The sequence below is a fragment of the Vigna unguiculata genome, chromosome 11 (genome assembly GCF_037176805.1).
Source record: "Vigna unguiculata cultivar grain cowpea cultivar isolate G323 ecotype 2 chromosome 11, ASM3717680v1, whole genome shotgun sequence".
NCBI lineage: Eukaryota > Viridiplantae > Streptophyta > Magnoliopsida > Fabales > Fabaceae > Vigna > Vigna unguiculata.
The window spans coordinates 36,976,623-36,991,525 of NC_140802.1; the positions used below are offsets into that span (position 1 = coordinate 36,976,623).

The 14,903-nt window shown below is 30.5% G+C and overlaps 1 protein-coding gene across 4 annotated transcripts; it reads left to right on the forward strand.

The window, feature by feature from the left end:
• Positions 1 to 2,888: 2,888 nt before the first annotated feature.
• Positions 2,889 to 9,803, forward strand: LOC114169511 (protein STRUBBELIG-RECEPTOR FAMILY 3-like). 4 transcript variants are annotated; one of them, XM_028054686.2, is made up of 17 exons: positions 2,889 to 3,045; positions 3,469 to 3,726; positions 4,279 to 4,408; positions 4,510 to 4,581; positions 4,774 to 4,839; positions 4,920 to 4,991; positions 5,070 to 5,141; positions 5,234 to 5,305; positions 5,384 to 5,449; positions 5,609 to 5,674; positions 6,244 to 6,665; positions 6,780 to 7,276; positions 7,896 to 8,167; positions 8,445 to 8,583; positions 8,767 to 8,903; positions 8,989 to 9,145; positions 9,253 to 9,803. In XM_028054686.2, the coding sequence occupies exons 2-17, from the start codon at positions 3,606 to 3,608 to the stop codon at positions 9,349 to 9,351; spliced, it is 2,460 nt and encodes an 819-aa protein (XP_027910487.1). In that variant the 5' UTR covers positions 2,889 to 3,045; positions 3,469 to 3,605; the 3' UTR covers positions 9,352 to 9,803. The 4 variants fall into 4 exon arrangements, with proteins under 4 accessions (XP_027910487.1, XP_085525229.1, XP_027910488.1 ...); XM_085669103.1 differs by having other exon boundaries at positions 2,901 to 3,045; positions 3,535 to 3,726; XM_028054687.2 differs by lacking the exon at positions 2,889 to 3,045 and adding an exon at positions 3,094 to 3,297.
• The last annotated feature ends 5,100 nt before the right edge of the window (positions 9,804 to 14,903 follow it).

The window sequence follows — 14,903 nt, forward strand, 5'->3', positions numbered from 1 at the left end:
TTTAGTAACAAATACTAACTAATATTTAGTGACCAATTTCCTTTAGTAGGTAAAACCTTAGTAACTAAATATTAAAAACCAATTTAGAGACCAATTATAATTTTTTATTCATAATAGAGACTATTTTATTAACCAATAATTTTTTTATTTTATAAATTGGTATCTTGGTATAATAATTTATAGTCACTAAAATTAATTGTTTATAAAACATTTTCTTATAATGATAATTGAATTTGCTCAAAATATAATACAGTTTATTTAAATTATTACAATTTTTAAATTAAATTTTATGCATTTTACACCCTTAACTCCAAAGTTTATTTTATTTGTTTTTTATAAAGTGGACACGAAAGTAATTAAGCCATGAGAGTAGGGTTTTCGAAAGAGTGTCCATCACATAGAATCCAATTTACTGTTCTTTTTAGTGATTAATGACATCTTGGTTCTCATAAAAGAGATAAAGATGGCCAACCTTTTAAGTTTTTTTTTTTTTTCTCTCTCCTTTTCATCATATAACAGTCACTTCTGTTCTTGATGGCTATGGAATTGACTTTCCCTTCTTCTTTCTTTTTTTTCCTTCTCTCTTTTTTTTTTATTCATTTCCGACGTGGAAATTATTCTTCCCACGTAATCATGACCTGGAAATTCTCTCAGTACTTATCCTTCTTCCCATGCTTCAACTCTTTGAAGCCATGCACACTCTTATTCCAATAAACAAACAAGAAAACGACAACAAACATAACATTGTTTTTTGCTAAACAATGACATTACTAGGTTGATTAAGAACAAGCTTAGGTTATTGTTTTACATTAAATACATGCAAAATCACGCGGATGATGAAATGTACAGTCCATAGATTTTGTATTTGATTATTTATATTCTCGTATAAGATCATGATTAATATAAATTTGGTTATAACGTTCTCATCATTTAAAAATCATCATATACTATGTTGATTAATTTCGTCCCTGTCCCTTTCCACCATGTTTTCTACCCTGTTCTTTCTTTTCTATTCTCAAAACCAATCATTGTTTCAAGAAAATCGATGGTTATTGAAAGCCTTTTGAGTTTTGTGTTGAAAGATAAAGCACAGTTGCTTATACGATTTGTTCTACTCGATTACCAATCATTTTATACAATTCATTAACAAAAATAAAAAATATGTTATCTAAAATAACTTTTTGACATCTTATTCATAAAATAAGTTATTGATATCTTAAAATTGATTTGTATCTAAGTTTTTTCTTATTTATTTTAAGTTTAAAATAAGTTTAAATATATTAATATTATCATGCATCAATTTTAGAAGTAGAAAAGAACTAATTTAATGCTGTATACAATTATTAAAATCAGCATCCAACCAATTATATAAGTGGATATTCATGTAAAAGCACGTGTGAGGTCATCTTTTTGAAACCAATGGCTCTCTTACACAGTTTAACATTGAACAAAGACAATGCATTATTAAACATTCATTGGTTGTTGTTATTATTGCATTTATTTCTATACCAGTACTGTATACTTTATTTTAATAGTACCTTGTTTTAAATTTTTAATTTTCAAACTACATTTTAAATTTATTACATAGAAATATTATTATAGTTAAATGTTACAGTTTAAAATTACATTTAAGTGTACCTAATACTAATGTGTGTGGACGTTTGAAACATAATATTCTTATTTAACCATAATTTTAGAGTAATATTAAAGACTTTTTTTTCATGTTTTCTATAAAATTATATATTTTCTCTTTTTTTATCCTACTCATCCATAATTATGTTTTAATATTTTTTATTTATTTTACTTTATTTTTAATAAATATAAATTTATTTCACATATAAATTTAATAACATTATAATATTATGGTTTATAAATATAATATGATTTAAAAGATACGTCTATGTTTACGCGAGTCTTTATAACATCAAATTATACAAAATTAAACCAAAACAATAAAAATATTATAAAATTACATTTAAGTGTACCTAATACTGATGTGTGTGGACATTTGAAACATAATATTCTTATTTAACCATAATTTTAAAGTAATGTTAAAGATTTATTTAAAGGAGTTGATTGGAAATGTAAACTATATTCAAAATAATACTAATATACTCTATCATACTTTTTAATTTGTTTATAGTAAAATTTAACATTTTTAGCATTTTATTAATTAAAGTAAACTTTCCATAAACAAATAAGTAGAAAGTAATTACAGGTAGCAAATTATGTTCCAAAGAACCTTGATAAATTCTAACATCACGTGCAGCTGCAACAGGTGAAACAGAATTTTGTTTTTGTTTTCCATTTTATACTTTTTAAAGTTATTCTAAAATAATGTTGGACAACATTCATCGTTGCATAAGTAAATCACATATCAAATTAAATTATTCATTGAACATGTAATAAATGGTTGTTTTAATTTAATTAACTGCTTTTAAATTTAATCCTAAATATATCACTGAATTAAATAAATTGTTTTCAAGAACTGAATTAAATATTTTAAACAAACTTTCATAGACACAAATTACAATAAAAAACTATATCTCTTGGGAACGACAATAATAAAAGATATTTATAATTGTGACAATAATTTATTATTTTATTTATTGGGAGAATATATGCTAATTTGAAGAAGCAACTGACCCTGGTCTTTCAAAGCAGATAAAAAGGTTGGAATCAAATTACTTTTCTTCAAAAGAATTGATATATTCCATGGTTTTTGCAAGAAATGAAAATTGAAATTACAATAATCTTAAATTTTAATTATTCAGAAAATGGAGAGAGAGAAAAGAGAGTGCACGCGCCAAGGCGTAGAGCGTGGAAAGATAACTCTGGCTTTCTGAAAACTTTACAGAGTGGATATATATGACTTGACTTCATTTTTAGCACAACCTTTTCCTTTGTTTTATAGAAGTGAGAAAAACAGAACAGTGAGACAGAGAAGAGAGAGAGAGTTTCAGACCAAGCTCTTAGCTTCGTCATTGTACCTTTCCAAATTTGCCTTTGCCTTTTTCCTTGTTCCCAGCTCCTTCTTTTACAAAGGTTAGGGTTTTACGCAAGTTTCAACTACTTAACAATAATTATCAGTTTATTATTATACGCCAAATTCCCCTTTTTGATGCAATGCCTTGTGTGTGCTTACGTTCCCTTCCTTTTCATCACTCTTACACGCCAAGTTTGTTTCTCTTCACCACTCCTCCAACAATTGTAACTACTTCTTATAGCACAATCTAAAAAACAAATTCTCTGCATTTGCCAACCTTCTTTTGCTCTTCATTTATTTACTTTTTACTAGTGAGTTCGCCTAATTCACTATTTTATTTTATTTTATTTATTTGTCAGGTTTTAATTTTTGTTTCATGTTTAATGCTTCGTGTCAAAGTATGCATTGTTTTTTCTTTTGATCTCGTGGTGTGTTTTGCTTATTTACGGCGTGAATGGATGGGATGTGGACCTTTTTGGTAGGTTTGATTTTTGGATTTGTTGAAGTGGTGATAATAGCTTCAAGGAGTTGACCGGGTTCTTCTTCAGTTAAGAGGATGGTTCTGTGATTGGGTTCACTGAGAGGAGTGTGCTGAAGATTAAGGGTGTGGTGGAGATCAATGGATTGGAAGAGATCTGCTTTGGAGTGCCAGAGAGTAAAGATCTGTGGACAAGTTCTGTTGGGATTCTTGTTGATCTGCACAATTCACACTTCAAGTGCTGTCACCGATCCCACTGATGGTAAGGATTCTTACTCTTTTGGTATATTGAGATTTGGCATTTTGCATGGTCTCCCTAGTGAATGACTGTAGATTCGGTGGTCACACTGGTGTAGTGGACCGTTGATAGTGCAGGCTTCTGGGACTTCTTTTTGTTTTGAATATTGTGTTTTTCAATGGTGGTTGAAGTCTATCTTCTTCTCTGCTATGATGACGATCAAATTGGATTTCATGTGTTCTTAGATGATTCTTTGGGGTTGATATCCTTCTTCCCCTTTAAAACTGAAGTAATTACACTTTGTGTTCCCGTGGCTATTCAGTGTATAGTTAATTGCTATGTTTGAATGTCCCTAATTTAATGTTTAATAATTAGCATTATGTTTAATAATGAACACGATGATTGTAATATTAATGTTTAATAATTGGTCTTTTCGTCTTTAAATGAGCTGAATGGTGAAGTGTGATTCGTGTAGCCAAACAGAATATTTATGAATTATTGTTTCAACATATTTTTGATTTGTCATGTCATATATCTGAAGTCTTTAGGAGTTCTAAAGTTTTCTGATTGTATCAGTTGCTGCAATTAATAGCTTATATGCTGCACTGGGATCCCCTGTTCTTCCTGGGTGGGTTGCTAGTGGAGGAGATCCATGTGGAGAAGGGTGGCAAGGCATTCTGTGTAATGGGTCATTCATACAAAAAATGTATGTTATATTGTTATCACTCTGGCTTCATGTTGATATGTTGATTAGAATCTGAACAAAATAGATAATCACAAGTTTTCTTATCATCTTATATATCACAGAGTTCTAAATGGTGCAAATTTGGGAGGAGAACTGGGAGATAAACTATCAACTTTTGTTTCAATCTCAGTAATGTAAACATAACTCTCTCTCTCTCTCTCTCTCGTTCTTCATTTATCTGTGTAGATGCACATATGCATGAACGTGTACATGTTTGCGCATCTATTGCTTTTTCCTGCTCATGTATTTCTGTGGTCATTCTTCTTGTAGTACATATAAATTTCTTTTGCATCCTCTTTACTTTTTGCTATGTATTTTGGAGGTAGTGATCTAAGCAACAACAACATTGGAGGAAATATTCCATCCAGTTTGCCAGTTACCATGAGAAACTTGTATGTAATAAATAACCCAACTCTGATACTAGCTATTACCAACAATTTGTGCAAAAAGGCGTGATGGATTGTATTTTCAGTTTTCTTTCAGCCAACCAGTTTACTGGAAGTATTCCAACCTCTTTATCCACTTTGGCTGGACTGACAGACATGTGAGTTTGTTGCTTCTCCTGTTTTATATTAAGTTTTATGCAAGTTCATTCAATTTATATTGAGTTATCTCCTTTCAGGTCTCTTAACAACAATTTCTTAACTGGAGAAATACCAGATGCTTTTCAGTCACTTACGCAATTGATCAATCTGTATGACCCCATTTAATTTAGCTCTTTTGGATGAAGATTCTTTGCTTCCTTATATATTAAAATATTTGATTGAGGCATTACCTATTGTGCAGTGATTTATCTCATAATAATTTGAGTGGGGCATTGCCTTCTTCTATGGATAACTTGTCATCTCTGACCACCCTGTTAGTATTTTGTCTTAGCAAGATCAAATTATGACTTATTTTTTGTGCCAAGCAAACTCACTATTTCCTTGTTGGCAGACGCTTACAAAACAATCAATTATCTGGGACACTTGATGTCTTACAAGACCTTCCTCTGAAAGATTTGTACTTCTCTTAACCATGTCTCTTGCTATTTAGTTTATAAAGTTGTTTTAATTTTGGATTTGATTCCTTTTAAAATGTGTATAGGGTTAGATGCTATCTTTCTGATTTTAGTACTACTTGATTCTCTGAAATTTATGCTTTTCTACCCTTTTTGAGCAGGAATATTGAGAACAACCAGTTTGCTGGCCCAATACCTCCAAAGTTGCTAAGCATCCCAGCCTTCAGGTGAAAGTCTTAAAAAATCAAGAACTTTATGTATTTTGCTTCTTTATGCTTAAATGGGATGATACCTTGAATTAGTAAATGGGAAGATGAAGATGGAAGTAGGTGGTTCAGCTTTTCTCTAGTTAAGTGGCCAGGAAAAGTAAACACATTATCTATGATTAGTCTCAAGAGTCAATGTTACACACCATTTCCAATTTGTAATAGTTACTGTGCATTAAGTAAGATGCACTTGTGTTGCGCTCAGATTGGTTATTATGGGGGCATTACCTTGAGTGGGGTATACTGTTTGTGATTCTGGATCATTTAAATGACATAAGATGTGAGTAGTTTAAGTTGTACTGAAAGTAATACTTGGGGGTTAGCAATAGCAGGACTTAACGTTTTGTTTTGGCTTATCATATCCGGCTATCCTGTAGCTTGCTATTTTTTCTTTGACTGTGAGGTGTTTGTTTCTTGCTTGATATTTATTCTATTATTTATTGATTTTGGTCCCCTCAGAATTTGGATTTTGAAGTATATATATTTATTTTGTAGCTTTAGATTTTAAAGGTGATATATTTGTTATTTAGGCAAGCTGGAAACCCATTTAATGTTAATGGTACAACAACAACTCCGGCTTCTTCACCTCGCTCCCCAGCAATAGCACCACCAGGAACTCCTATTTCTGGGACACCACCGGGAACTCCCATCTCTGGGTCACCACCATCTTCTGGCCGTGTACCTACTAAACAGGCCGATGGACCAGCTGCAGCAAATGAATCGCACACTGGGAAATCCAAAAATTCCACAAAAAGGGTGGTTTGGATATCTATTGGTAGTGTGTTGGGGTTCATTATTTTGTTACTAGGATTCATTCTCTTTATTCCAAGATGCAGCAGAAGAGAACGGGATGGCAGAAGGTCCAAGCATCAAATTGGTGCGTATGGGGCTGAAAGGGAAATGCCCAGGGGTAATGGGAGTTCAGTCCAACCACCTAGTCAAATTGAAAAAGGTAAATAAATATATCCAGTCCTTCATTTTTTTTTATCTAACTTTTAATTACTCATTGGAATGATTATCCAATTCAAACCTTTTAATTTTAAACAATTATCATTTATTAAATCAGTACCAGTAGGGGATGTTCCCAGGCCAAAAGAGGAACGTCAGGTAGAGAATAGGACAGTCTGGGCTAATCCAAGGCCAAAAGAAGGTCGTCAGGCAGAGATCAGGACAGTCTCGGCTATTCCAAATCCACATACAAATCCACGGAGTGAGCAAGAGAAGGATGTGCAAAGAATGGCAACAATACCAAACCCAGGCGATCATGAGATAGATATTAGTACACTAGAAGTATATTCAATGCCTCCTCCCCCTCCACCCCCACCACCTCCTCCACCACCACCTCCACCTCCACCTCCTACTACTGAGAAGGTGACTGTTGAGCCAGCCACATCGCGCAGAGCAACAAATGTCACTACGCACAAAAAAAGTTCAGTTCCTACTTTTACAAAGTTTTTTGGTATTGCATCCCTTCAACAGTATACAAATAGCTTTTCTCAAGAAAATCTTATAGGAGGAGGCATGCTTGGTAATGTGTATAGAGCTGAGCTTCCTAATGGCAAGGTAGCATTGTTGCTTATCAATTACATTGAATATGTCATATGTTTCTTGACTTTTATCACCTTTGAATTTGCAATAATGCTACGTTTCTCTTGTTGATACTTTGTCCTTTTCATTAGCAGTTTCTCGAATGGTTTTGTAGTTGAACAGACATTGTCTTCGCGTTTGTTCTTGTTTCAACATTTCTAGCCTGATGTCAAAATATAGTGTAGTATGCAATTTTTTATTAATGCTGTTTGTGGTTTCTTTTCTGATGGTTGTTCTTGCATGGTGATGTGAATTTTACACACTTAGACTTTCTTATTTTAAAAATCTTAAACAAGCACTACTCTTCCTGGAGATGCAATTGCGGTATATGTATTGACGGCTCCCTCTCTTGCTAACGCAATTACTTGTTTCTGTTACATCCATGATTCTTGAACTACGTTCAACGGTATAAGATTGTTTATTCAATATTTTTTGAAGTTTTTTCTTGGATGACATGGTAAATGGCTAAATGCATATATTGATCAATCATAGTTTTAACTACTGATATCTGTTTTCCTTACTCAATAAAATAATCTTTGTGTTATCACTTCATTGCATGCATATCTGACACTTGACTTCCTTTATAAATTGTTAGTTTCTTGCTGTAAAGAAACTGGACAAGAGAGCTTCAGATAACCAGAAGGATGAGGAATTTCTTGAATTGATTAATAGTATTGACAGAATTAGGCATGCAAATGTTGTTGAGCTTGTTGGATACTGTTCCGAGCATGGTCAGAGGCTTCTTATATATGAGTACTGCAGTAATGGGTCACTGTATGATGCGCTCCACTCAGACGATGACTTCAAAACAACACTCTCATGGAATACTCGAATTCGAATAGCTCTTGGGGCAGCCAGAGCCTTAGAGTAAGTCAAGTAGCTATTATCGTGAAGAAAATATTTGCTCAAGCTTGTTATTTTAGCTTATGATAGGTTCAAAGGTTTTTGTTTGTAGCTGACCAAATCATTGTTTGTCAAACTTAGAAATCTCATATTCAGTCTCTTTAGAGAGCTATAGGATTTTCTATAATTTATGCAAAAACGTATTTGGATGCTGTGTGGTGGGAACTTATTTTTTAAACTTATGTTTTATGATACAAAATTTGATGTTCTGAATATAATATTTTTCTTGTCCTTCAACAAGATATCTGCATGAGTTATGTCAGCCACCTGTAGTACACAGAAATTTGAAGTCTGCCAATATTCTACTTGATGATGATCTATCCGTGCGGGTCTCTGATTGTGGTTTAGCTCCATTAATAGCGTCAGGAGCAGTCAGTCAGGTAAGATAGCATTTGATATTGTAAAAGTTTTTTCAACACAACGAGGGACATGATAAACATTTTACTAGGTTGATGTACTTCATGCTACTGAAGGAAGATTTCTTCTTAAATAGCTTGTCATTAAATAAGCATGTCAATGCCGTTTGCATGATATAAGTGTGTTCGTATTCTGTGTATTGTTAGCTCTCGGGGAACCTGTTAACTGCTTATGGCTATGGAGCTCCTGAATTTGAGTCTGGAATATACACATATCAAAGTGACGTGTACAGCTTTGGAGTGATCATGTTAGAACTTTTGACTGGCCGTCGGTCCCACGACAGGTTAGAATGACGACATCGTAATCAAAGTACTTCAGTCATATGTTTAACTTTCTTGCTCAGTTATTGTTTGGAACATCCTCCACAGGACACGTCCCCGGGGTGAGCAATTTCTGGCCAGATGGGCAGTTCCCCAACTTCATGATATTGAAGCCTTATCGAACATGGTTGATCCTGCTTTGAATGGAAATTACCCAGCAAAATCATTGTCAAATTTTGCAGACATTATCTCTAGATGCCTTCAGGTGATTGATTATCTACGTGAAGTTTAAGTTCCAGTTATTGTTAGCTTATTTATTTCATCTTTATTCTATGGAATTAATTTTTTTTCCTTGAATGTAATGTAATGCAGTCCGAGCCAGAATTTAGGCCAGCAATGTCCGAGGTTGTCTTATACTTACTAAATATGATAAAGAAGGAGTCTCAGCAAGGTGAATCAAATGAAAAATGAGAATGGTGATGACATTTGTTTGTGAATTAATCATAATGTGCAGAGAATCACTTGATGAATTTCAACTAGTAGAAATTTCATGTCTGAGGAGCCCAATTAGTTGTCTCCATGCTTCATTATTTCCTACTAACCTATTCAACATTCAATGCCAAGTTCTAGCAGGAGTTTTTGTCCTATCAACATAAGAGAATTGAATTGTTGTGATCAACACTTGTATCTGTAGCCATCGTATCTCATAATTTCATAGTTGATTAGACCATTGCCATGTTAGTATTGTAGAGGTGTGCTAACTAACCCATTTATTTCATAATTGTTTCCAAATTGTGGTTTTTAGGTTTTCATCCTTCACAATAAAAATTGTTGATCATTTGTACCAAATCAGATAGGCATTGTAACTTGATATTTATTGTTCTTTGTACACTTCAAAATTATATCTATTGTTTAGTTGTGCTTGTGCTTGTGCCCGTTTGATCTATTGATAGATGAATTGTTACATTTTCTCTTTCAAAGATCACAGTTTATTAATTTTAGGTGCAAAATAATTGTTTTCAAGTTCTTTGAATTTTATTTCTTAGATATCGTTAGGATATCTTTGTTTTCAGGGATTATATATAAGTCATAAGTTTCAAGTTCTGTAGTTTTCTATTAGGGTATTAGAGTATGCTGATATGATATATAATTTAAAATTCCAGATCATGAAAATAAGAAATTATTTTTCTGGCTTAAAAACATTAAAAATGAAATAAAATATTGATTAATTAAAGTTTGGATATTATAAGATTTAATCATTAAATAAAATATTAATTACAGATCTAACATTTTCTATACAACAGAAGCAATGGGATTTGAATCTAGAATTCCATGTAGGATAATTATTAGCCAATTGGATTAATCAAGAGTGTTTTTTCGTCTCGGTCAACACATATTCTTTCTCGTACCTAAGATTTGATATAGGTCATTTTCAAAGTTATCATTATAAATACTTAGACTCAAATGGGTATTAGGTATGCATGGATATTAATTCAAATCATGGCCACTCAAATCAACAAATAAGAGAAGAAAAAGAAAAACCATGTACTTGTAGGAAATTAGATGAAATGCTTCTATATCCTACTTAAAAGGTCCACAACATTACACCTCATACAAAGTTATTTGTCTAATCGGGCAAGTTTTATATGTGGCTCATGTTAAGTGTATACTCTTTAGGCTGAGTATTAAAAATGTAGGAAATGAAAAAAATAATTTTTAAAAATACTAGTGTACACAGAGGCGTGATAGCGATTGTGTGTACGCATTTTTTAATTATGAATAATAGTATGTTAGTAAGTGATAATAGTGTAATGATATTAAGTTAATATATAAAGTAAATTTATATTTATTAAAAATAAAGTGAAATAAACAGAGAAATTAATTATTGATGAATAAAAAAAAAGATAAACAATTTTATAGAAAATAGATAAAATTAACCGTTAATTTTAAAAATTTAATAAATAATTATATTGTGAAGGATAGAATTGATATTATAAAATGTGGACACAAAAGAGAGAATCTTCTTTATATTCTTAATATATTAATTAATAATTAATAACTAGCATAAACACATACGTTATCGCGCTTGTGTGTACATATTTTTGAAATATGAATGATATTATATTAGTAGATGATAACAGTATAATATTATTAAGTTAATATATAAAATAAATGTATATTTATTAAAAATAAAATGAAATGAATAGAGAATAATTATTGATGAATAAAAAAAAGAAAAAAGAAAAACCGTTTTATAAAAAATAGGTAAAAGTAACCATTAATTTTAAAAGATTTAATAAATAATTATATTATAAAGGGTATAATTGGTATTATGAAATGTGAACACAAAAGAGGGAATCATCTTTATATATTGTTATAGATTATAGATGATTTGTGTTTCAAGAGAAGTATTGATGAAACATAATAACACTGCATCAATTCAACACCTTAACACAATGACTATATAAATATTTTTCTTTGACGTTAAATTTTTTTTATTTCTACCCAATGTGAAATTTACTCTCACGTTAAAGAATATAAAAAATTTTAATCCTCAATAAAAAAAATAATAGAGGTTAAATTAAAAGTATCTAAGACTTAAAACTTTATTAAACCTAGAATTAACTATACTTTGTATGTGTTAAGTAACATAAACATGATTAAAGATATTAACTTTTAAAGTTAATCACTAATATAAAACTAAGTCATTTTCCCTTCTATGATACATTTAAGTGTGTAATGCTTCTTGTTTGGCCTCTAAAAATATCAAAATTAAAATTACTTCTTAAAAACACGAATCATTGACACCTTAATTCTTGGATAGATGAAAGCTAATCAATAAATATTGTTGAATACATCAAACTTCAAACTTTTATTAAAGAGAGAAAGATCTTTCAAATAATTTTCTTACAAGTTCAGGCTTGCCTCCACCCACAAATTTGATATACTATTACAATTAACTTCTTGATCTTTGGTTGTGACCGACAAAATTGTATGACTTCGGCTTTTAAATCTTTACTATTCAGTGTGACCCACAAATTTAAGAGTTTTTGCTTTATAATCTTTACTATATTCTTGTCCATTTTATGCCTAACACTTCTTATTGGTTCATCCATATTGTCTTATTGGCAGTTTCCGTCATTCTAACATATCTTCATTATCATGATAAGGATTTGACTATGATGTGCTTTCTCCATATTCTTTTGTTGCACTTTTATCTTTTATTGATCTAGCCTTCTACATTTGTTCTTCAAATTCTTCAACAAAAGTGGTTGAAACTAATTATGTGATTATTTTTTATTTTTCTACTAAGAAGAGTTTTTCAGAGCTTTTGTCTACTGAAGAAGATCAGAGGCTAAAGTTTATTGAAAATTAATTATGAGAATAAATGGATTGGTTATAGATATTTAATCAAATGAAATAAGTTGCTTGCATTATTGAAAATACTTAAGAAACAATGTTAATGATTTATTGTATCATAACGTTATTCAGGCCATGAAACGACGAAATATAATCATATATCCTGAACCCTAAACTAATACTAATTGAGATTGCTTGATATTTAAATAACTTTATGCATTTAGGAGTAACTAAAATACTTAATACAAACGAGAAAAATTAAAATTTGATAAATTTGAATTAACCTATGCAAAATATTTTAAAAAATTAAATAATTTAAAATTGTGTCAATTTAAATCCAATGTATTTAAACATGAAAATTAGAAAGTTCTTAATCAAAACACAGTAAATATTGAATTTTTCAAATTAATTATTTATAGGTTGACACCCACATGAGAGACTACGTGGAAAATGAACTGTTACTTAACATGACAATTAAGCTTAGTTAAGTGTATTAAACCGTTAAAAGAGCAACGTGACAAATACGTTATACCTTTATTATTATTTGGTGGAAAATTGTATGGAAGAGATATATAGAGAGCCACAAATTGACGGAGAAAATTAGGGTTAACTAAAATTTATTTTTCTGTATGCAGTCTTTTCTTTCTCCTTTAATAATTTCTTTTCATTTACTCTTTTGGCCATTTATTTCTCTGCCATTTACTATTACTACAATCTATTCTTCTAGTTTTTTTGCCATTTTGAATCTTAATCAATATACTTGCATTTGCTTAGCTCTCTTTTAACATTTTTTAAAAACTTTTTCCTTTTAAAATCTTAAAAATCTCATTTGGATTATTTTAATTCAGTTTGCCTCTCTTATTTTGATATTTCTTTGAACAAATATGTTGAAAACCCTTAACATTAATGCCTTATATAATGAATGAAATTTATATAAAAAAATAAAAAATGGAACAATTAAATTGTTGGTAATGGAATGTTTTGACATAACATGTCTTGTCTATGTAATCTTAAGCGATTCATAAACACTAATATCTTGTGACCTACAAGAACTTTTCATCAACTTCTCATCTAAAATCATAGTCTAGATGACAATCAATGGAACAAATTGTTCTTATATAGCTAAATATATCTGTAAAAATTTCAACTCCAAGCACAAGGTACTCGTCATCTCCAATGGTACTTGTCCTCTCATAGTCGAATAGGAATTGTGCTTGTAGAACTACAAAAGAAGTTTTGACGCTCAAGTTAGCTAAGTGTGTTAGCAGGTAATCAATGTTGTCATTAATGAACGTAATAGTTACCTCATAGATTGTGTTAGCCTAGTCCACATGACTAATTACTTGGATTAGTTTTTAGCTGATTAATCTATTTATTCATAATTTTAAGCCAATCGACTTAGTCAATGTTTTCCATATGTCGATCTTGGTTGACCGACATGAATTTGATCAAGCCGATGTGGTGCTCACTTTGATCATGAGTGTTAAGTATAAATAGGCTTGAGTTACCAAGATTCAGACGAGTATGATACACAAACAAATGTGTTATACACTTATACATAACATTTATTAATTTAAAAATAACTTAATTTCATCATATAAATGTCAAATTAAAAAAGGAATTTGATTCATTAGTAAGATTTCTAACTTGAGCTATAACTTGAGTTATAATGTAGCTTAAGCAAGAGTATATTAGATTTATTTTGTCTTATTTTTGTGTTGTCGGGAATATCTTCTTTAAACGAAAATAAGCATGAGAGAAAATGTTAGATTTGTTTGAGTAAAAATCTCTTGCTTAAATGAAAATATTTAGCTTAAATATAAATCTCTTATTTTTACAAAAAATACCAATAACTCATAGCACCACCAAAACTAAAAATCAATATTTAACCAAGTATAATTTGTTTAACATATATTCAACGAGCATCATTCCAAAGATATAGTATACTTGTTTAGCATATTATAATAACACTAATACAAGATTTCTAATTCGATACTCTAGTTCCAAAATGGTTACTTCCATAATCAAGATCAGAACAAAAGTAATATTCTATATTCATCTCAACCCATACATGTACAATCATACAATGTCATCAAACTGAAAATGTCTAAACCAAAATGACATAATATTGATTCTCATATACACTTGTTTTACATGACATTATGGATACACAACTTCTATTTCCAATTGATCACTCCAAAACTCAAGTTCAAACAAAAATAAATACATCATGCATGCCTTTATTTTCTAACTCAATGTTATACTTTTCCTTTTTAACAACAAACAATATTAGCAAATTCTCATTCACACTCCTACAAACAATTCCAACTCAACTAAAATGAAGTTAATTAAGTTAACTCAACTTAGTTGAAATTATAATTCTAAATAAAGCTCCAACAATGCACGACTTAATACAAGAAACTTAACCTTGTTTATTAAAAAATTTAATCGTTAAAAAAATAAATTATTATAATACTAAATTAATAAATTAACAAAGATGTTGGGAATAGTCCAAGTGTGAGTCAAAAGTCCCACATTGGATAGAAAAGACAAAGTTAAACACTATATAAGAATAAAGACCCATAACAACATTGCGTTAAGATTTTGGTGTAAAAGTGGTGCCTAAGGTCTTATATGTGTAAGACTAATGTTATATAAGCATA